The sequence below is a fragment of the Chrysochloris asiatica genome, unplaced genomic scaffold (assembly GCF_000296735.1).
Source record: "Chrysochloris asiatica unplaced genomic scaffold, ChrAsi1.0 scaffold00046, whole genome shotgun sequence".
Lineage (NCBI taxonomy): Eukaryota > Metazoa > Chordata > Mammalia > Afrosoricida > Chrysochloridae > Chrysochloris > Chrysochloris asiatica.
In genome coordinates this window covers 20052831-20076686 of record NW_006408564.1, presented here as the reverse complement: position 1 = coordinate 20076686, position 23856 = coordinate 20052831, and the positions used below count along the sequence as shown (strand labels likewise).

The window sequence follows — 23856 nt, the reverse complement described above, 5'->3', positions numbered from 1 at the left end:
GCACTTTAACTCTGTATTTTCTGAAACTGAGTTTTTCAGAAAAGAATCTGTTGAACTCAGTGATACTAGGTAAGTAATTGAAATAGACACAACTAGGGTTTCCAGACACAAAAGGAGTATATTGATCAATTTAAAGTACTTGTGGTACCTGGATGATATAGGCCCATCGCTGTGTCCCTAAGATAGGTGGTCAGTAGAGACAGCACAGCTCTGCTCAGGGGCCCAGCCTTGTGGAAGATCAGAAGTGGAAATCTTAAGGAAAGAAGCGTCTATATGGGTTCTCATAACTGTGATACTGTGAGAACATTGTTCTTGTGTTAAAGACTCTAAAAAAAAAAAAGAATTTTAATGGCTGTACCAAATCCCTACTCAATGCCACAGCCGCTCTCCTGGGTAAGGTTTGATGAGTGGCGTGTTTGCCTCTGGGGCATATCTGACTGTCTGGCTTCAAATCCTGGCTTCTCTACTTATTTGCTACATGTCCTTAGGCAAGTTATACAACCTCTCTTGGCTTCCCTTTCCTTATTTGTAAGGAGGGGCTTAAACACTAGTTCCCATGATGCTTCTGAAGAGATTTAATGAGAGTGTCTTAATATCTGCCCTTGTGCTCTGTGGTGGTGGTGGTGGTAGTGGTTATGTGCCATGGAGTCGGTTCTGACTCATAGCAACCCTGTACATTGTTACCAATTTTATTATTTTTTGATTCATTCTCTTTTGTTGAAATTTTAGTACTTCCTATGCTCCTCTTTTTCCCTCTTAAAACAGGACAGGAGGGGATATGTGCTATAGAAATAGCCCAAGTGTGCCCTTGTAGGTAGCTTAGAGAGATGACCCTTGATTTTTGTCTACACGTGTCTGGAATATAAAGAGTGGCTCTCACAGACACACAAACTGTATTCTGTTTCATTTGCTCTCCAGATTCTATTGACAGACTCAGTGCCTGTTTTCTTAATAGGAGGATCCTAATTTCAAACAATAGCAACTGTCAAGATTTTCTGCGAACAATGAGATTCCAGATGTGACAATGAAACCCTCTTTATAATCTGCCTCTGAGGAGCGTGGGTGGTTGGCTTGGGTATTGGACAAAGATTTGATTATTATAGACTTGTCATTTCTGAACTCTGTTGTTTGAGCTGGGTCAGTGGCTCCACTGTGCACTTTTGCTTTGCAGAATTTATCATCTTCTCTGCAGATACTGCCCAGAGTCAAGAACACTTATAGAATCTTCTTTAGGAATTATAGAATATTTATGTTGTGATACAGCGTGAGAGTTTTGGAAGCAGAAATAGTTAGCATGTAGGCCGCATCGATCTGTCATACTCCTTTCGCTTTTTCTTGGGACAGTTGCTATTTCTTGAACACTTCTGTATGCCGAGTGCTGTCTGTGCTAAGTGATTTTCTAGCATCAGCATCTCATCCACAGTCAAGCTTTGAGGTAAATCCAGGCAGAAGATATGGTTCAGAGACCCAGTGCCACAAAACAGTGAAGTAATAGAGCTCAATTCCAGATTTTGACAACCTCCAGAAGGGTTCAGTGACCCTATATAGCATTTCCAAGAATCTGTGGGTGAGTTTGAATTATAGACCTTGTGGTTAGCAGTCCAGTGCTTATCCTAGAGCATCATACCAGGGCCCCAAAAGGATTTTGTTGTTAAGTGCCGTCAAGTCAGGTCTGACCCATAGCAACCTGAAATAGGGTTTCCAAGAGCAGCTGGTGAGCTTGAACCGCAGACCTTGCAGTTCAAGTGGCTTTTCAGTCTGACGCATTTACCCACAGTGCCACACCAGGACTGCAAAAGGGTTCTAGTTGCCTGTAATTTCTCTGGCATTCTTGTCTATTGCCTCAACATATGAGGGTGACTCTTCAGTTAATTTCAGAGTTTTTCAGTAAAGGAAATGTTCTTGTCATTATTTTCTGGAGTCCTGGTGATGCAGTGATTACTTGTTGAGCTACTAACCAAAAGGCCGGTAGTTCAAACCTACCAGGTGCACTGTCAGAGTAAGATGAGGCAGCTTGTTTCTGGAAAGATTATGTCCTTAAAGACTTCAGGGTTCAGTTCTCCTCTGTCCTATGGGTCACAGTGAGTTGGAATTGACAACAATGAGTTAATTATTTTCTGGACTTAAATATTTTCTCCCATTTCCAGTTTCTTCTTAAACCAAATGGCAAGTTCTAGGACAAACATCTTCCTTTTTTAAAATTGATGACCCATTTCTATTTTAAGCATTAGGAGACTAATTCCTATTATTAAGATAATCACCACATTGGAAGTGAGAAATCTATCTTTTCAATTGAAAATGAGTTTTAACTTCAAAAAGTGGAAAATTTATGGGGTTTACTCATCTCTTGCAGAAGATGGAAGAGTTTAAATTTACAAATGTCTTCAGAAATCATAACTCCAGAAGTGTAAGTTGTTGACTGCATAAAACAAAAAAGCCCAAAGAAGACTTCCTTCCTTATACCTCCCATGCTTGTACATTAAAACACTTACCATGAGGTCTTTTGATTGTTTGGATAGTGGTCTTCCAATGTCTTTGAATCCCCAGTGATTAACACAGATTAACACATCCATCTGTAGAGTTTTGCTGTTGTCTGCTGTCCAGTTGATTCTGACTCCTAATGACCCTTTGTATAACAGAATGAAACATTAGCTAGGCCTGTGCCATCCTCACAATTGTTATGTTTGAGCCTTGTGTTGAAGCCACTTTGTCAATCCATGTTTTGGGGAATCTACTTCTGTTTTCCCTCGTTATCTACTTTACCAAACATAATGTCTTTCTCCAAGAACAGGCCCCTCCAATAAATGTTTTTCTAATTAATAATTGAGTGAATGAATCCTCGATGTTTTCCTCGATATATTTCTCTAAAAATAACCGGGCTAACTAGTTTGGCTACAGACTTTGAAGAGGTCTGGGTTCCATTGAATATTAAGTGGTTCCCTCACATTCACACACTTTATGCCCCATACCATAACACACGGAAGGCTGTGCACAAGTTTGTGTATTTTTAATGTTTGGTTTTCTAACTCTAATTTCCTAGTTCATTTTCATTTAAGTGTTAATTTCCAGCTTTGTAAGGGGAAGCTGGAGTCCTTTTATGGCGCTGCAGGATAATGCACTGGACCACAAGATTGGTTTGAGCTTTAAGGTCAACAGTTCAAACCCACCAGCCACTCCTCAGAAACCCTAGACAGAGTCGCTATAAGTTGGAACTGATTTGTTGGCACTTAGCAACAACAACCAAGGGGAAACCGTTTCCAAAGCATCTGATTTGCTTCAGTCCCTAAACTTAGGGTATAAACATGACAAGTTTTATCAACATCTGCAGATTGGACATGTCTTGCATTTTAGTTATTGTATCTCCCAGAATTCAAAGACTGAAACCCACTTAGTATTTATTTTAAAAACAAAATTAGAATAAGGGGAAAACCTGTCTTTTTGTTTGCCAACAAGTAACGTGGAACAAAAATCATGAAGTTAATGCCTCTTGATGTGCAGCCAAATCTAAACTAAACAGAAACTTTGAGTGATTAATGTGTGTGTGTTTGTGTGTATGTGAGTGTCTCCATATCAGTCTGGGACTGTTTGTGGCAGGTGTAAAACCTGTGCCTTGATGTATTGGTCACTATTTGAGAACAGTGACCACATGATTCCTTGATTTAAATAATGTAATAATGTAACATAATGATATTTCAAGCCACTTATCGAAGTGGCTTGATAAAATAAATACTGTGCTTCATAGCTGCTTACAGAATATAGTATTGTACAAGATTGTGTTAATGTCATATATATGAGAGGGTCTCCAATAGTGTGTGAGAAAGTTCCATTATCTTCTCATTTCATTTTTCCATGAAGTTTTTGAAGTCCTCTCTTGTTAAGATGAACAGTTGCTGCTGTTCTTAAAAGGAGTGTTTAATGAAATAAAACACGTCCTGTTTGCTTCTCTCAGTAACTGCAGTAATCGGGTACAATAGACTTTTCCACAATAGATTATTGTTGCCTCAGAATTTCCTGTTAACGTAGCTATAATAAAGTTCCTACCTGTGATTATTAACCTTACAAAATAAAGTCCAACAGAGTGTATGGTTGAGTTCCCAGAAAGACACATACATACCTCAGTGCCCTTCTTAGTGGTCGTGGTTATGTGCCGTGGAGTCGGTTCTGACTCATAGCGACCCTGCACAGGGCTTCCGAGGCTATAAATCTTATGGGAGCAGAAAGCCTCATCTTTCTCCCGCGTAACAGCTGGTAGTTTCAAGCTGCTGACACTGAAATTAGCAGCCCAAGTCGTAACCACTACGCTACCAGAGCTCCCTGCCCTTCTTATTGGTGTTGGAGGTGGTTATGTACCAATCGAGTTGATTCTGACTCATAGTGACCCTGTATAGGGTTTCTGAGGCTGTAAATTCTTTATGGGAGCAAAAAGTCTCATCTTTCTCCCTTAGAACAGCTGGTAATTTCGAACTGCTGACCTTAAGGTTCGCAGCCCAGTTCATAACCACTACACTATCAGAGCTCTTTCCCCTTCTTAGTATTACATTTAAAAGAATCAAATCTGCACCATGAATATTGAGCTCTTGGAGACCAAGGCCTCTCTCACTGCTTTCCTCCTTAAAGTGTTTAGAAGATGGTTGGATACAGTGATTGAGGCACAGACATATGCAATTCAAAACCCCACCTCCTTGTAGACTTTTTATGGACTAGGAATAAGGAGGAAATAAGAATACAAATTTTAATTATTCCATGGAGCGCAAAACAGCACTTATTGTATTAAAAATGAAAGGAAACATTAATTTTTGTCTGGTTTTTTTTTTTTTTTTTTTTTTTTTTTTTTTTTGCTTATTTAGTAAGGTAGTCAAGAAAGAAAATGAGAAACTATAAATATTTAAAATAGAAACTAGGCATTCAAAGCAAATTTTATCTCTGTTTCTATTAAAACCTAATTTAATAGCTGACTAAGAATGAAGGCATCTGGAGCTGTATTTCATTAAAGTTTTACTTTCTTATGTAAAATATCAATAGATAAAGAACTACTTTTCATGTAGGGAATCACACTGTTTTGCTAAATAAAAATAGTGCATGCTGGTTTTTATTGTTAGTATACACGTTTTTATTTGGCTAAAAGGTTTTGTTTTTTTGTTGTTGTTTTGTTAATGAGCTTTTATCTTTATGCTTTACTCGATAGTTGAAAATCCATAGGTCCTACAACAATAGGGATTGCTTGTTCTAAATATTCCTTTCTTTTTCAGAACTGCCTGCTGGTTGGGAAAAGATTGAAGACCCTGTATATGGTATCTACTATGTAGAGTAAGTACTTGTTAATCTATATCTTCTTTATTTTGTTGTTGCTGCTAAGTACAGTCCAATCAGTTCTGATTTATAGCGACCCTGTATAGGGTTTCCAAGGATGTAAGTCTTTGCGGGAGCAGAAAGTCTCCTCTTTCTCCTGCCAACTTTGTGGTTCAGAGTCTGGAAGTACCTCTCTGTAATTATGCATGCTCTACATGGAGTCCAGGTGTGGCACTGTGGTTAATGCACATGACTATAAAGTCAGTTTGAACCACAAGGTCGGCAGTTCAAGCTCACAAACCGCTCCTTGGAAACCCTATATGGATTGCTTCAGGTCAGAACCTACCCAATGGCACTTAATAACAACAACATGTTCTACATACTTTGCTTCACTATAAGGTACCGATACTAAATAACAGTAATAGTACTAATGTGATATTAGTTTGATGAGGGCGTTGGTGGGTTAGTGGAAAACTTCTCACCTTCCATTTTTGCAAACCTGAGTTCGATACCTGACCAGTGTCAGCTGTGTGTCAGTGGAAGTTTGTGTGAGCCTGTGATGCTGTGATGATTCAAGAGAACTTTAGCCTGCAGCAACAGGAAGCATCTCATTCCATTGTGCCTTGTATCCCTCGCCATGACTTGAGAGCTGTTTCCAATTCAGCTGTCAACACAACATTTGTTTTATAATGCAAAATGCGTACATTTTAATGATTGAGAAAATAGTCAGAAAATCCAAAGGTAGTCAATTCCTGAGGGCAAGATTAGCGTCTATTTCATTTACCACTTTTCTACCAGGCTCAGCATGATCCAGGCTGATAAGATCTCAGCAGATTCTTAAAAAGTATTAGCTGAATGAATTGAAAAAAACAGCTTTCAATAGACCAAGTGAATAGAGTGTATTTCTCTTCAGGTGAAAAACCTGTTTTGCGTATTTTTGCCCTGTTCACATCTAAACTTCTCAGTAACTTCTTAGTTGTCCACTGAGATATTCTAAAAGTGTCAGACAGTTCTTAATAACTAATGAAATGTCAAAATTAAAAAGGACACGGTGAGCCATTCTAAGAGGCAAGAGCTTCTATGTGTGGTGCTCTGAGTTAATGCACCAGACTGCAAAGCCATTTGAACTGCAAGGTTGGCAGTTCAAGCTTACTAGCTGCTCCTTGGAAACCCTATACAGGGTCGTGATGGGTCGGAACTGACTCGACAGCACTGAACAACAAAAACAACAACTTCTCCCTTGCCCAAGGTCCATGCATGTGGCTTCCCTTCCTGTTTTAAAGTCTCACACCCCACCATTCTGACCTCTTTCCTGTGCACCTCATTCTAGCACTAGGTGCATGTTTTCACTAGGACTCACAGATTGATGGTTTAGTGCTGGAACCTTCACCTTCCCGTAATTTTCCATTGTGCATGAGGTCACCATAAGTAGGGGTCCCCCTTGAGAGCAGGTAACTGTAACAACAGTCTATTGATACAAGAAATGATTTTTTTAAAATCTAAGGGATAAGACATTGAAAAATATACTTCGTATTATTTTCTCTTAGGTTATTGTTGTTAAGTGTCGTGGAGTCGGTTCCGACTCATAGTGACCCTGCACAGGGTTTCCGAGACTGTAAATCTTTATGGTAGCAGAATGCCTCATCTTTCTCCCGTGGAACCACTGGTAGTTTTGAACAGCTGACCTTGCGGTTGGCAGCCCGACTTGTAACCACTACGCTACCAGAGGTCCTAGATGAGAAATAACAAAGTGTCCTTTGAAAGACACAGATGTCATATAAATAAATAGGCTGTACTCATAATCATACCTGCCATAATGAAGGTAGCTGGCATGCTTCCCGCTCACTCACACTGCTGGCAGTGAAAAGTCATTTGTTTAACAGCTTGGTGATGTGAACCCATGGTGTGAAAATGCCGGTTCGTAAAATACTCCGCATCGTATTGTAAAAAATTATGAGTTCAATATAGCAGTCATCCTTGGCCAATAATAATATTACTTTCTCTTTACGTAATAAGGAGGAATGGTGATTGGGGCAGAAGAGTAAGACTGTTGTTTCCCTGACCTGCTGTGTACCCACAGACCATCCTTCTCAAAAGATGTGCGGAGGGGTGTCTGCCCATGGGAGGCTTATTTTGAACTCACCGTCAACTATTTTGTCTATCAGGAAGGAACAAGGGATTACAGCTTTGGTGGGTGAAGAGACATAGTTTGAAGGGCGAGTCTTTGTCTTACTGTATATTTCAGTATACTGTATGTTTCAGATCCTCATACCTTTTTATATTAGGCTATTTCTTAGATTGAAGTTGCCAGCAAGCATTAGGAAATGTAAGAGTAGGCCTGAAATAAACAGTAAGGGTCTGCAGTGTAACTATCTGCTTTCTAACCTGCCTCAATTCTCTCCTGTGGCTTTAAAAATATTTAAAGTTCTAAATGCACAGTTAGTCTATTCCCAAACTTCTAACAAAGCATAGTATATACATGTGAATATGTGTATGTTTGTATGTATGTATGTTTGTATAATGTGTATGTTCAATTACACAGTGAAACCTGTGAGAGCCGGAACGCAATGGGACCACCTAGGTTTTCAGCGTCTTGCAAGTTTGCCATCTTTTACATTGTTGTCTACTGAGAATCCTGCCTCTTAAACACCCGTGACTTTTCCTTATGGGTTTCACAGGTTTTACTGTGTGTGTGATGTGTATGTGTGTGTGTGTATATATATGTGTATATGTATGTATATATGTGCGTGTATATATATGTTGTTGTTGTTGTTGTTAGGTGCCATGTAGTCGGTTCCAACTCATAGCGACCCTGTACAGGGTTTCCCAGACTGTAAATCTTTACACAAGCAGAAAGCCTCATCTTTCTCCCACGGAACGGCTGGTAGTTTTAAACTGCTGACCTTGTGGCTCGCAGCCCAATTTGTAACCACTATGCTACCAAAGCTCCATATGTATAAATACACAGAGAGAGAGAGAGTGTTTGTGTGTGTCCTGGTATGTCACTGTAAGATAAGTGTTGGACCACAAGGTTAGTTTGAACTGCAAGGTGGGCATTTGAAACCCACCTGCTTCTCCTTGGAAACCCTATATAGGGTCACAGTGAGTCTGAACTGACTTGTCAGCATTAACAACAGCTATGACATATGTTGTTGTTTCTTATTAAGTGATGTTGAGCTGGTTCCGACTCATAATGACCCTGTATAGGGTTTACAGGCTGGTGGGTTTGAACCACTGACATTGGGGTTCAAGTTGATCTTGTGATCCATTGCTTTGTCTTACTGTGCCATACCATATCTTCATATGGTGGTGGTGGTGGTGTGCTGTGGAGTCAGATCCAACTCATAGCCACCCTTCATAGGGTTTCTGAGGCTGTAAATCTTTTACAGGAGCTGGACGCCTCATCTTTCTATCATGCAATGATTGGTAGTTTCGAACTTCTGGCAATATATATGAGGAGTGGCTGGTGAGCTTGAACTGCCAACCTTGTGGTTCAAACTGACTTTGCAGTCCAGCGCATTAACCCACAGCGCCGCACACATCTGCTTAGGTTAGCTTTATTTGGAGTCTGTTTACCTAAGGTGTATACTTTTAATACTGTCTGTGTGTCTATTGTTTAAAATAGCTAATAGATGTTAGTAGAATCCTTCTTTAATTGTTCTGGTGGAGTGTATAGGCCTCTGTGAAACTTACTGTAGGAAAGTTAGGCAGTCTGAAATTACATATTAGTGTCATGTCTCTCCTTAAATCTCATTTTCCACAATCCTATAATCTGCTTTTTACTGAATTAGAAGCTTACTGTGTCAGGTAAAACCTTGAACAGTTAGGGAGAGTCAGTGGTTAAAATCATGGAATTTGAAAGCACACAGACCTGAGTTTGCACACCTCTTTTACCACTCACTACAGGTGTTATGGTAGTTGCCTGATTTTCTAACTGTTCAGGAATTTACTTTCTTTATTCATAGTGTATGAATGAAAATAAGACCTGCCTGTGGCCTTCACTGTGGATTTTAAGATGTAACGCATGCAAATCAGGTAGCGCAATGCCTGGTAGAGTTAGCAGTCAGTGTATGGAAGCGATTTAATTTTTATTTCCTCTCCCTAACTACACATTTTGACACAAGATGATAAACATCTCAGACCGCCTGCTTTGTTCATTTCTAATCACAGAACTTGGCTTGGCTGACATTTTGCTTGTGGGCTGAAATGTTTCCTAACTGAATAGAGTATTTTCCTTCTTCCCCAGCCACATCAACAGGAAGACACAATATGAGAACCCAGTTCTGGAAGCCAAACGGAAGAAGCAGCTTGAGCAGCAACAACAACAACAACAACAACAACAGCAGCCGCAACAGCCGCCACCAGAAGGTTGGCTTTCCCTGTGAGGCTGGCTCTTGAGCTGTGGGCGCAACTCAGCCTGGGTGCTGACACCCCCTTGTGGCCAAAACTGGTCTTGAAGAAGTGCAGTCTGAGGCCCTAATTTAAAGGCATCCAGTTTCCACTCTAATTTAGAAAGTGGAGATTTTAAATGTTGTCTCAGTCGCTATATTACACAGTGTTCTATTGAGAAGAGAATTTTCTTGCCCCACCAATATTTACACAGCAACTTGCCTCTCGATCTAAACCACTTGGAGCTCTTTTACTCTTACGTGGAGTTGCTGGGCATAAAATAAATTTTAATTTTAGGAGCATTACTTATAAAGAGTCAGGAAAAGCTGAAGAATACTTTTTTCACACTTAGAAATTATTTTCTCCTCTTCATTAAAAAATATGAATGATTCAGAATTAGAGAGCATTAAATGCTTCCCTGCTTGCCCCATTCCGTTCTCAGTGATAAAATGCAGAAATTTCCTAGGAACCCACAGATGTGTATATTTTAATAGAATTCAGACCATACTACATATGCTGTTTCATGATCTGTTTTGATAACTTATATTTCTTACACATCTTTCCACGTTGGTTAATAGAGATTTACTTTATCATTTTTAATGACTGTAAGTTATGTGCTGTTTTATGAATATCTCAGCTTCGTTTACCCCTTTACTGATAGATCCTTAGGTTTTTCTTAGTTTTTCTTTGTGATCTTTTAAAAATATTGGCTTAATACACCCCACCCTCAGTGTTTGTCTATAGTCTTAATATGTGAATATCAAATCAGACACTTATTATTTTTGTACCAGATATTATAAATTAAGATCCTAGACCAGGGTTAACAGAGCTTTTATGCACATGGCTAGATAATAAGTATTTTAGTCTTTGCAGACAATGTAGTCTCTGTCACAACCATTATACTTTGCTTTTGCAGCCAGAAAACAACCAGAGACAATATGTAAAAAAATAGGTAGGTCTATTTTCCAATAAAATTTTATTTATAAACACTGAAAATAGAATTTTATATAATTTGCATGTCACAAAATATCATTTGTTTTCATTGTTTTAAACCTTTGAATTGTTTTAAAAGCCAGTCTTGAGTCCTGGTGGGATACATATATAGCCCAAGTGCTCATGGTTTCCCCTGCACTGATAGAGACTTTATATATCCATGTTTATGGGTATACATTTACCTAAGAGTTTAAAGCTGTCTCTACCTCAGTCGCTTTTCTATTTCTTTTCCTTCAGTGTTTTAATATGTTTCCTGAGCTCGTGAAACTTTGTAGAGTCAGAAAGTCCACTTTGGGGAATAGATGTGTGCAATTAGATATAGTTAGGAGAGCTGGAAAGTGATTTTGGGGTAAATATCAAGTGTCATTCACAACTATTTATTTCTGGACCTCTACAATAAATACAACTACCTTTAGGATCCGAGAGTATTGGGAATGGTTCTCAATTGGATTTCATTTGAGATAATAGCAATCGGCACCTTTGCAAAACTGCTGAAATCCATCTTTACTACGTAAACCAAACAGGCATCTACAGTCCAGCCCATCTCTCCATTGCATGAGAGAAATGGCTCTCTTCTGGGGATGGCCTTAGTGGACTTTCCATCTTCCCTGACATTTCTTAGTTGCCCTCATGTTGGACACAACAGCTAGAGAGAGCTGGAGATTTGTTTTTTATTAGTTCCATCCTATTTATTTTCCCAAAGGTCTTACATCAAAGAGAGTGAAAGAGAGAGCGAGCAAGAGAGGGTTCAAAATCAAGATCTAGATATCCTTAACATAAAGCAGTTTCAGATAACAATTTTCTTTTAATTCAAGCTCTCTGCCCCTGGCTTTATTGGTTTGGGTGTCTTGTTAAGAAAGTGAATCCTGAGTAAGTCAGCCAGTCATGTGAAGGAAAAACGTGTAACGGTCTCCTCTCTTTTATAGAATGGACAGAAGATCACTCAGCCCTTGTGCCTCCTGCTGTTCCAAACCATCCCCCAAGCAATCCAGAGCCAGCCAGAGAAGCTCCACTTCAGGGTAAAGTGGTTTTTGTAATTGCATCATGGTTTTAGATTTAAAAATCTAATTTATTTTAAAAAGTAGACTCTTGTAACTCTCAAAGTCATTCCTTAGATAGTGAAACACATGAACAATGAATTTAAATGTATTTTTGCTCAGATTTGTCAAGAAAAATTAGAAACATTCTGATTAAATTTATTCAACTCTACCTGTAACTCTCTAAGAAATAATGACTCCTTGTTAACAGCCATATAAAAAGCAGTGTTCCTCAACGTCAGCAGTCATGACATTTTGGATTGGCTGCTCCTTTGTTTCCAGGGGGTGGTGTACTGTGCATTGTAAGGTAGTTAGCTGCATTCCTGGCCTCTACCCATTAGATGCCATTAGCAATGTCTTCACACCCCACTATCACAGCAGAATGGCAACCAGTTGGCTTCTTGGGGGACAGAATCACTCCTGGGTTGTCAACTCTTTTTTTTGTGTGTGTGAATTATGTGATCGTTTACATAGGAGAACATTAGTTTTACATTCATCCTATCATATATCGTTTCATTGCTGTGGTTACAATCCCTTCCATGCATCATCAAACAACCAAAGGGCATATCCTGCAAGCCTGCCTCCCGGCTGTCAGCACACAGTCCCTCTCCCTCTCTGGGTCTAATGTCCCTAGCTGCTTCATCTCTCCACGTCGTCGTCTCTGCCTCCATCTCTAGTGTCACTGCTTCTCTAGGTAGGGTCCCACTCTCCGCTCTTCTCCCTTGATGGTCCCAGGGACCTCCGCTCCTAGACTGCAAAGTTAATCACTCCCCTCCTTGCTACAAAACATCTACCTTTAAATTTCCAACCCTCACAAGCAGTCCTGATAACAATTATTCACTAATGTATCACAAGAGACCTATCCTCATTTCCTTTCATCAGTCCCACCTAGAAAGATTGTATACTACTCAGTGGAGATTCTACCTTCCTCCATGCCCTCTGGATCTAGGTTCCCTCCTGAAAGCTTGTAAGCCAGTCATTTCTTGCCTTTGTAGCTACCCCCCTCCCATTTTGGGTAGCCAATGTCCAAGTTGCCCATCCCTGTCTACTCTGTGTATGGAGGGGATTGGAATGATCCTTGCTGTAAAGATTTGGTCCCTCTTTTGAGCTACTGCTTTCAAAGGTGTAGGTCAAGTTCATCAAATTATATCAGATTACTCTTTTTTTCCCTCTTCTTTTTCTTCTGGTTGAGCTCTGATCATCCAGTCATTGAAGCCAGGTCAAGTGGGTATTATCTGCAAGTGTGGGTGTTCTTATGGATATGCCCTCTCTTCTTATCATCTGGATGCTTCACTCTCCACTCTACTCCTCTGTGGCTATGTCACTGACTCTGGGCCAATAGGTCCCCAGGTCTTGCAACACTGCTGGCCGACAAGGTCTCCACCAGGATTCACAGGAGTCTATTGAACGTTGTAGGGCTTAGCTCACAGGTTCTTTGCTACTTTTCCCTCACTTCCCTTATCAGTGATGAAAGTGGTCACCAATCAGAGCGTGTATTCCCATTGAGTCTTAGTCTTGGAAGGGCGTAGGTTGTAAACTCTTGATTTAGAGATTGTATCTCTTTACTATTGTGTTAACTAAGATATAGTAAAAAGTCAGTATTTCATATTTCAAGATTGTTTCTGGTTAACATAATTGCTTTCGACAAAGATTTCCCTGTGAATGTAAATGGTTTGATATTATTGTATTTTAAGTGCCCGTCCCTTCCCACCTTGTGACACAGTTCTGGCATTCTGCATGTTTTAAGATGTTTCAGTTCATCTCATTTAGTTTGATTCACAAATAAGTGTGAGCTCCCCTAGAGAGACTCATGGCTGAAAATTGGAAGCTCAGAGGAACCTTGCTCTTTTCAGGCCTCATTAGTCTTAGATGATAAGAAAGATTTTTATTTTATTTTTTATTTAAAAAAAATTTTTTTTTTCCCTCTTCAATGAGAAAAGTACAAGAGCAACATGTTTGATAGAGTTGCAGAATGTGTATGGTGGAGAACCATTGAAAACTCTATAAAATTTGTCTTCCCTGCTACAGTGTTGAAGAGGTGAATTGTGTTAGATGTAAAAAGTCAAGGAGAGTACCTGGGATCTCTATTATTTATTCCTCTATTATTGTTTTCAGAGAGAAAACAACGAATGTATCCCTGCTAGCTGATATTATCATGAGATTAGTACTAGTATTCATTTATGTAAAATCACCTGTTCTGGTTTGAGTACCCGATTGTATGGTGATACTGGCTTTAATAAAGAACATGGTCGTTAATTGACACACTCGTTAATGTCAACATGATGTGGCCTACTCAAGATTTTTCAAATGTGAAATTTCCTAAGCAGTCTCGCATCATCTAATTTCAGTTTCTTGAACCAGCAGAACTGTGGGCCCCTTTAGAGCCTTTACAAATACTGTTCCTTCTGTCTTTTCCTCTCAGTTTTGACTTTGCTAACTCCGACTTGTCTCCAAGGAGGTCTAGTGGAGCAACGCTTAAATGCTTGATTGTATACCGAAAGGTTGTTCGTTGGAGCCCATCCAGCCTATCCACAGAAGAAAGTCCTTACAGTCTGCTGCCATTAAAATTATGGCCTAGAAAGCCTTATAGGGCTTGTCCTGTCACATGGGATCAGTATGAATTAAAATCGACTCAACATAACTGAACAAAACAGCTTACCTTAAGTCTCAGCCTATATATCAGAGTCGACTTTCCCTGGCCACTTTCATCTTCACCATTGTTGTGGTTGTTATTAAGTGTTGTCAAGTCTGTTGCGACTCTCTAGGGTTTCTGAGGCACAGCTGGTGAGCTTTTAACCGCTAACCTTATGGTTCACACCGACCTTGCAGTCCAGTGTATTAATCCACAGTGCCACACCAGGACTCATCTTTGCTCGATTGCCCTACTCACTCTTAGCATCCAGCGCTACTCATTTACAGACTTTAATGCAGCTTAAAATTTGTGTTCAAATATGTGTTCAGTTATATAACAGTTGCTCTCTCTTTAGACTGTAAATCTCATGGAGGCAGTAGAAAAGTACATTTTATTTTGTAATTGTGAGATAGCCCAGACTAGTCACTATGTATGCCTTAATGTCTTTTTTGTCCCGAACTCATTGTTAAATGAAGCAATATGTTGTTGTTGTTGTTAAGTGCCGTCGAGTCGGTTCCGACCCATAGCGACCCTGTACAGGGTTTCCGAGGGTGTAAATCCTTACGGGAGTAGAAAGCGTCATCTTTCTCCCGTGGAACGGCTGGTAGTTTCGAACCGCTGATCTTAAGGTTCGAAGCAATATACATATTACTTATATGCAAGCATACTTATGTACATAAATACCTGCATAATAGCCAGCCCCAAGTTTTCTTAAAGACTTGTCTTAGATGTTAGATAAATTAAAGCTGTAAAAGTTCAGTTTCTGGGCGCCCTATGCTTAGTGCACCAACTTATATAAAATGTTTGCAGGTGTGAGAACTATTGTTCTGCCAAATTTTATAGCATCATTCATGGGCCACAGAAAATTATCAGCTGAAACATTAGCCTGCTCTATTTGGTCAGACATTTAATTAACTCACCCCTAATGCGAGTCCTGGTATGACGCTGTGGATAAAGCACTGGACAACAACGTCAGTTTGAACTGCAAGGTCAGCGGTTCAGATTTACCAGCTGCTCCTCAGAAACCCTCTCCACAATCACTGTGAGTCAGAACCAACTCGGAGGCACTTAACAACAGCAACCATGTAGTGGCTGGAACTGCAGGTTCCTTGACAGAGGCAGACCAAGAGATTTCGAGGGACCATGGGACGTTCTCCACCCCTGGTTTAAAGCATATTTATCTGTGTTAGGATTTTTAGTAAGTTTCATAATTTTCTTTTCTAGCAGTCCTTTTTTTTCCTTTTCCTTTACCATCTTGGAGAGAATAGTGGATTTTGAAAGTTTTGCCACATTGACATTTTCTTCATGTGTACTCAGTTATTCCTCCAGCCCTTCTCCTGTGTAGTTTCCTTGTTGACCCTCTTCTCTCAAATATAGTTATAATCTATGGATAGAATCTGTTATAAAGATGTCAGTTAAAGTTCATACCCTATGACTTTAAGTTGCAATTATGAAACCATCAGCTTCTTGTGTTAGCTTCATTAATTGCAACACTTGGTTACCTGCGTGTTAAGTGTCATACTTTAACTGTTAAGTGTCATAATTTCGCTTCCTGATAGCACTATCAGGATGAAAGTATACAGTTAATTTGATTAGATGCTCTAGAATGCATTTTTCGAAATTCACAGCTTAGCCAAACTGTCCTTTGATCAAGAACAAACACACTTCGAATCTCAGCAAGTGGTGGTTTAAACAGATGTGCCTATATGATTTTCTTCTTCTTGTTATATGCAGTTGAGTCAGTTTTGACTCATAGCAACCTTGTATAGGGTGTCTGAGAGTGACCAGTGGGTTAGAACTGCTCATCTTTTGGTTACCTCTACAGTGTTTATCCTACAGCACCACACTAGGGCTCTATATGAGGATTATTACTAACAAAACAAACTTTCTAGCTTCAAGCTTATACTTGGTGAGTATTTTCCATAACCTCAGCTCTCCACAGCTCTACCATCAACAAAATAACAATTCCCATTAATTGAATTCTTATTATGTGCCATTTATTCCTTACAACTCTCAAATGAAGTAGAGTTTCACACACGAGACTCAGGCAGAGAAAGGTTTAGTGACTTAACCCGATGCCAGACAGCAAGTGACAAGTAGAGCACAGATTGAACTCGGACCAGTTATCATTAGAAATAGTTAATCTTCTAGCTACAACTATTTTGTTGTTTTTGTTTTCCTTCTTCTTTGTCTTTGCTTCCTTTGTTGTTGTTATAAGACACCTCATGGAATAGTCTTTGCCATTTATTATAGAAGCCATTTGCTGTGTGTGGCAATTTGAATTTAAATTCATAAAATTTTGTTCCTTAGTCACACTGACCTCATGGTAAGTGCTCACTGGACTGCAAATCACAAGGTCAGTGGTTCAAACCCACCAGCTGCTTCTCGGAAAGCTTATACAGGGTCGCTATGAGTCAGAACCAACTTGACATCACTTAACGACAACCAGTTGTGACTAGGGGCTGCCATGCTGTTCACAGATATAGAGCATTTCCTATCATCACAGAAAATACTATTGGCCAACAGTGTATTAGGGTTCTCAAACCCTATTGCCATACACGGTCCAGTCCTGGTAGATAAACAAGTACCTGGGAGACTTTTTCAAGTACAAGTTTTGGAACCAAGGTTCAGAAGATTCTGATTTAGTGAGTCTAGGGAAGGCCCAAGTAATGAGGACATTTTAATAATCTAGCCAACTTATTCTCATCCATACCTACCCAGGTCTTAACGTTAAGGATCAGTCGACAGAGACTTTAAAATTCCTTTTAAAATCACTCATACCACAGGGCTGCAGCAGAGAGCTTCAAATTCCACTGTTTAGGAGGAGAGAAACATTTCTTTACAAAAACTATATTAACTACTGACCCATCCCATACATAAAAAGTAATAAAATGTTCATAAATGTTGAAACCCTCTGATCTTCCTTCCCTAGTTAAGCTTTGGAGAAGGAAATCTATGGTGTATTTTCAAAACTCTGCTCTTGGCTGTGTAAATTGAACACATTCTAAATTCAACATATGCTAATGAGCTTTATTTTTAAAAACTAACTCATTCAGATAGACTGTCAGGCACATTTTCACATTTGGCAACTTTGCCTATATTAAGGGTGCCGTTGTTGTTGTTTAGTGCCATCGAGTGGGTTTTGACCCATAGTGACCCTGTATATGGTTTCCAAGGAACGGCTGGTGGGCTTGAATTGCCGACCTTGTATCTCAAACTGACCTCATGGTCCAGCGCATTATCCTGCAGTGTCACGCTATGACTCCTATAATAAGGGTTGATTGGGTTGGTTGGTTATGTACAGTGGAGTCAATTCCACCTCATAGCAACCCTGAATAGGGGTTTCTAGACTGTAAATCTTTGCGGGAGCAGAAAGCCTCATCTTTCTTCTGTGGAATAGCTGGCAGGTTCAAACTGCTGACTTTGAGGTTAACAGCCCAACTCATAACCACTGTGTTACCAGAGCTCCTTAATGGAGGGTGTTGTTGTTAAAGTGTCATTGAGTCAATTCCAACCCATAGCGACCCTGTGTAGGGTTTCCTAGGAGAGGTTGATGAGCTGAACCATCGACCTTGTGGTTCACACTGATTATGCAGTCCAGCACATTAACCCACAGCACCTCACCAGACTCCTTAACGGAGGATAAGAAATTCACATACCAAACACATCGTTTCATGGGACAGGGAATGGGATGGCTTAGTAGGATAAACATTAGACTACAAATCACAAGGCCTGAGATTGAAGCTCCACTGGTGAGAGAGATGAGGCTTTCTGGCCCCACCCAGATTTAGAACCTCAGAAACTATACAGGGTGGCTGTAAGTCAGAACTACCTCTGCTTCAATTAACATCAATAACGAAGACATGTTAAGTTTTATTTTTGTACGCTAGTTAATAAATTTATTCATTCAGCAAAGTATTTTAGAATTCATAAAAAATTGTCCTGCTGGCATTGTACCCTACCAATTGTTGCCTAATCCATTCCAACTCATGGTGATTCTATGTGCATGAGGCTACACCTGTGCTCCACGAAGTTTCAGTGGCTGATTTTTTGGGATTAGATTGCCAGGCCTATCTTCGAAGGCACCTCTTGGTGAACTCAGACTGCCATCTTTTAGATTTTCAATTAACAAGACAACGGTTTGCACCACCAGGGACTTGCAGTACCATAGTTTTCTACAAACAGTGCTTGAGGAGTTATACATTTGTTTGCAAACTATGCATCCCCCTCTTGCATTAGTTTCCTATGAATGCTGTGCAGTTACTGGCATGAGTACATGTTTTACATGAGCACCTCATATGTGAAAACAGAGTATTTTAGACACTGGATATACAAGCACAACTCCCTGACCTTGTAGAGCTTACATTCTAGTGGCATGCTTGTACAAGCCTGTGCATACCTTTCATGCATAAGGGCAGGGGCCTTAAGGCAAAAGCCAACTTAATAGGTCAGATTTAGACTGTGTTGGGGAGTCCTGGTGTGATGCTATACAAAAAGCACTGGTGTGCTAACCAAAAGATCAGAGGTTCAAACCCACAGCTGTTCCACAGAAACCCTATACAGGGATGACTAAGATTTAGAACCGACTCGAAGGTACTTAACAACAACAACAACAAACTGTGTTGGATGACAAGACATGATAAAGAGAAGAGCGTCGTGGGAAATGGGGGTTGGGAATGTTAAAGGAGGTTTTACACATTTTATCAGCAAGTAAGTATGAGCTAAGAAATGGTGACCAGAGCTGGTCTCACTGAGAAAGGGACAGCTGTGTGGGTCCCTGCTTTGCTGAGATCGGTTCCCCGTCAGGCTCCCTGAACTACTTAGTAGGCTTTGCCACTAAGAACACAGACCATTGGCACCTCTGCTCTGAACTACACTGGGGAGACTACTTCATCTCCTGGTGCCTCAGCAGGTGAAGTTCCTTGATGAATTGACTAGCTACAGCTTTTCTTTAACTACACTTATATGGCTGTAGTTTGTCAAACTTCCTAAAGCCTGGGGAGGTTAGTGAGCTGAACTATGAGTGTAAGCAAGTAAAAAAAAGCCCTTTTTAGTAGGCAGAAACTTTTCACATACACAATTAAAAATTGTGTGTGTGCCCAGAGACCTTTTAAGGCATTTAGATAAAACTAACCTAAATACCTCTCCGTCCTGCGTGTCAGTGTGTGTATGCGGGTAGGGGATAGTTTCTGTCATTATTTTCCCTCTCTGTATTTTATAACAATCTTCATAACAAAGAAAAGGGGAGATTGGAAGTTTCTGTCATTATTTTCCCTCTTTCTATTTTATAACAATCTTCATAACAAAGGAAAGGGGAGATAGGAAGTGAAATTTGTTGTTGTTCATAGCGAACCTATATAGGGTTTCGGAGGATCCGCTGGTGGGTTTGAACTGCCTACGTTGTTGCACCACGGCAAAAGTGAAATTAGGAGACTTGAAAGAATCTGAAATGGAATTGTGCCCATTGTTTGGGATGATCAAAGAAATTCCTGTACATTTCTCAATGACAGAGAAAAGCTAATTAATAAAGCCCCACATAAAACTTTTTGTTCCGTGCCCAAATAGCAATTTATGAATGAATCGGGGAAAAAAAAGACAGTACAATCTTAGGTAGTCTAGTTTGGGAGTTACTTAGCCATGTATGCATTACTTCTGTTTAATACTACTGGATATGGTGCTGCATGGCTCTTGTTAGTAATTATATAGTTTGTATTTTTTAAGATCGTGAGCGATATGTCTGTGGCTTTTCACAAACAGTAAATTTTAACAGTGGATGTTATAGCAGTGGGCTCTTATACAAATTAATAGTAAAATCACAGAGCAATAGTAAATTATCAGTAAAAATAAGTTGATTTAATTTATTTAAAAAAAATTTTTGACGTTAGTTAAATTTTAACCTACCAATTCTAGATTTTCATGAAATGATTCTTTGCAACCATAATATGATGATGCCTGGTATTACTTGTGCATTTTTAAAAAGAGTTTCTGTTGGATTTTAAACTAAAGCGGTATTTTTTGCCCCAGTTGGTTTCATAAGTAGAAACCCCAGAACGTGGTATCACATTGGAAGCTGCACAGAGAAATATACAACAGAACAAAACAAATACAAAAGACCCAATCTATTTTCTGTGAGGAACTCCATGGAAACACAAACCAAAGTACATAAACCCAAACCACAGGAGGGTATAAGATGATTGCAACCTAATTTAACCTGTTCGTGCATCTTCTATTGGGCCTTCAATCTGACATGCTATATGTCCTTCTCCTCAACCAAATGACCTACCAACTACCAATTACCTTCAAGTTGACTCCCAACTCATGGGTGTTAGAGTAAGAGCTGTGTTCCAAACCTTTAAATTAGGAACAGAGTGTTTAACCATTAACTTTACCAAGGGATTCTAAAAATCGCATAGGAACATCCTTTTTTGTTGAAGTCAAGAGACACCTTCCTTAAGACATGTGCCCAAATGCCTTGGTGTATGAACTTGAAGAACTGTCTCTAGTTTGCATCTTTTTCTGTATAGTTCATCTTTTATAACGTTCTTTGTGCTTTTTGCTTCACTCTAGGCAAACCTTTTTTTACACGAAACCCTTCTGAGTTGAAAGGAAAATTCATTCACACGAAACTGAGGAAAAGCAGCCGTGGCTTTGGATTCACAGTTGTTGGAGGCGACGAGCCTGACGAATTTCTTCAGATCAAGAGCTTGGTCCTCGATGGGCCTGCTGCATTGGACGGCAAGATGGAAACAGGTACAGAGAATAGATGATGGACTGGGTGTGGTTTGAGTGGTGTGTTTCTACCCAGGACTCAGACAGGAATAAGCATCATCATGATTTCAAGGGTTGTAAATGTCTTTTAAAACCCTTGAAAATGAGCCAGATTCTCCATTATATACTTTTATCCCCTTATAAAGATTTAGACCTTTGAAAATGTCTAAACTTTGGGGGCTCTTAGGATGCTATTGAGTAGAGTCAAGTAGTAATTTACTAAAAATGTAGTTTTCTTTGAATACATGAATTCTACTTGAATTCCTGCAGTCAGATATTTTTTAGAAGAAATCTCAAATGTTCTCTCATGATTATTATATTCTCACTAGCAGGGAACATAACTAGATGCAAGAAGAATGCCTTATTGACAGATAAATAATAGGAGACGTCTCTTTGCCTTCTCTAAATCTAGTTTCAGTTCAGCTTTGTATGTAGGTAGGATTTAACATTATATTATTGACTTAACTTCTCTGGGTGCTGATTTTTTGTTTTGTATTTACCTCTAAATGTTTACCTTTTGCAGGGGATGTCATTGTCAGTGTGAACGACACCTGTGTCTTGGGACACACACATGCTCAAGTTGTGAAAATCTTTCAGTCCATTCCCATTGGTGCCAGTGTGGACCTTGAACTCTGCCGAGGTTATCCATTGCCTTTTGACCCAGATGACCCCAATACAAGTTTGGTGACTTCGGTGGCTATTTTGGATAAAGAACCAATTATCGTGAATGGACAAGAGACCTATGATTCACCAGCCAGCCACAGTAGTAAGACTGGCAAAGTCAACAGCACGAAGGATGCCAGGCCCAGCAGCCCCGCTGATGTGGCTTCAAATGGTTCCCATGGTTACCCCAATGATACTGTTTCTTTGGCTTCCTCCATAGCCACTCAGCCAGAACTCATAACTGTTCATATAGTCAAAGGGCCTATGGGCTTTGGTTTTACTATCGCAGACAGTCCTGGTGGTGGTGGCCAAAGAGTGAAACAGATTGTTGACAGTCCAAGGTGCCGAGGCCTGAAAGAAGGGGATCTTATAGTAGAAGTTAATAAGAAGAACGTGCAAGCTCTGACTCACAACCAAGTAGTGGATATGCTGATCGAATGTCCAAAGGGAAGTGAAGTCACATTGTTGGTGCAAAGAGGAGGTATGTAGGTTTTGTTCTTTCTTTTTTAAGCCCCAAACTGCTTATTTATCTGACTGATCTTTAGATGTCTGCTTTGGGCTTTTTTTATGTCTTTTACTTTGAGATTGTTTTTTATACGCATGCTTGGAAATGCATTTCAAAGGCCTCTGGTTTCTCCAAATGCTAGCCTTCTTATAGTAAGGGAGTTGCTTTATACACTTGCAGTACATTTCCTGAACTTGGCCTGTGTGACCAGTAAGTTACGACTCCCAGTCACTTCTGCATATTCATCTCACGCCTTTTCTCCTCACGGTGCCTTAGCCACACTGGCGTCTTTTTTGATGGTTCATTTTGTTTGGGAACATTTTATTGTGGTTGGGCTGAAAGTTTACAGCGCAGGTTAGTTTCCCATTCAACACTTTACACACATTTTGTTGCCTGACACTGGTAGCCATCCCTTCAGTGTAACAGCCGTCTTCCTGCTTCCTCTGTGTTTACTGAGTCCATTTGTCCTTCATTCTGACCTCTTTCTGCTTTCTTAGATTTATCCCTGGGCTTGTGTGGTTGATTTTTTTTGCAGAATACATTCCTCACTGGTGCCTGTTCACTTTTATAGACCTGTTGATTGTTGATCTGAAAGGTGATCTCAAGGGTAGGTTTAGTTCCATGTTTGAAGGTTGTCTAAGAGCCATAGTCTTGGGGTCGCACCAGTCCCACAGTGGAATTTTTACATTGATCTGAGTGGTCAGCCATGGTGGCTGGGGACCATCTAGTTCTTTCCGTCTCAGGCTACTCACTGGTGGTCTGTGGTTCATGTGGTTCATTAGTCTTTTGGACTGTTTCCCTTGAGTATGATTTTCTTCACTCTTCTTTCATGCTGGCCTCGTTTCTGTTCGTTCCTTCAATGAATGCCCTAAGCCTTTTCCTTTCTGAGGGCTTTTGCATTGACTGTTCTCTCTACCTGGAATAGTCTTTCCCTACTTCTTTTCTTAGCTGGCTCAGTGTCACTTAGCTTTTCTGAGAGAGGGCTTCTCTGGTTATTTAATGTAAACTAGTTCCCTAACACCTCCATTTAATCGCTACTGCTTCAGCCTATTTTTCCATAAACTTTATCATTGTTGTGGTAAGTGCTGTCGAGTCAGTTCCCACTCATAACAAGGCTGTGTACAACAGAACCAAACACTGCCCAGTCCTGTACCATCCTCAGAGTGGTTATCTTGCTTGAGTCCCATTGTTGCAAGCACTGCATTGATCCATTTCACTGATGATCTTCCTCTCTTATGTTAACCTTCCATTTTACCAAGCATCATGTCCTTCTCCATGACTGGACCCCCCATGATAGCATGTCCAAAGCACATGAAACAATACCTTGCCATCCTTGCTACTGAGAAACAGTATTATTATCACAAGTGATTATTTGTATGTTTATTTTTCTTTATCGTTCTTGCGCTTAATAGGGTATAAGCTCTACATAGCTGTCTATAGATGGCTGTATCCCTAGCATCTAACACAGTAGTGGATTCTGCAAAGTATTCATGAATGAATAAGCATTGAAATAAGTAATTAATGGGTATATGGTTATTTATACTTTGCAGGAACAACAGTCCCAGTAGTCATATTAAAAA

At 39.9% G+C, this 23856-nt stretch overlaps 1 protein-coding gene across 6 annotated transcripts in view; it reads left to right on the top strand.

Moving 5' to 3' along the window:
* Nucleotides 1-23856, top strand: part of MAGI1 (membrane associated guanylate kinase, WW and PDZ domain containing 1) — a 900270-nt gene that overhangs the window by 788557 nt on the left and 87857 nt on the right. For all 6 annotated transcript variants that reach the window (XM_006862111.1, XM_006862114.1, XM_006862112.1 and 3 more), the window contains exons 8-12: nt 5250-5307; nt 9536-9657; nt 11598-11690; nt 20908-21090; nt 21632-22252. In XM_006862111.1, coding sequence (XP_006862173.1) covers nt 5250-5307; nt 9536-9657; nt 11598-11690; nt 20908-21090; nt 21632-22252 — 1077 coding nt within the window. The remainder of the gene's footprint in view (nt 1-5249; nt 5308-9535; nt 9658-11597; nt 11691-20907; nt 21091-21631; nt 22253-23856) is intronic.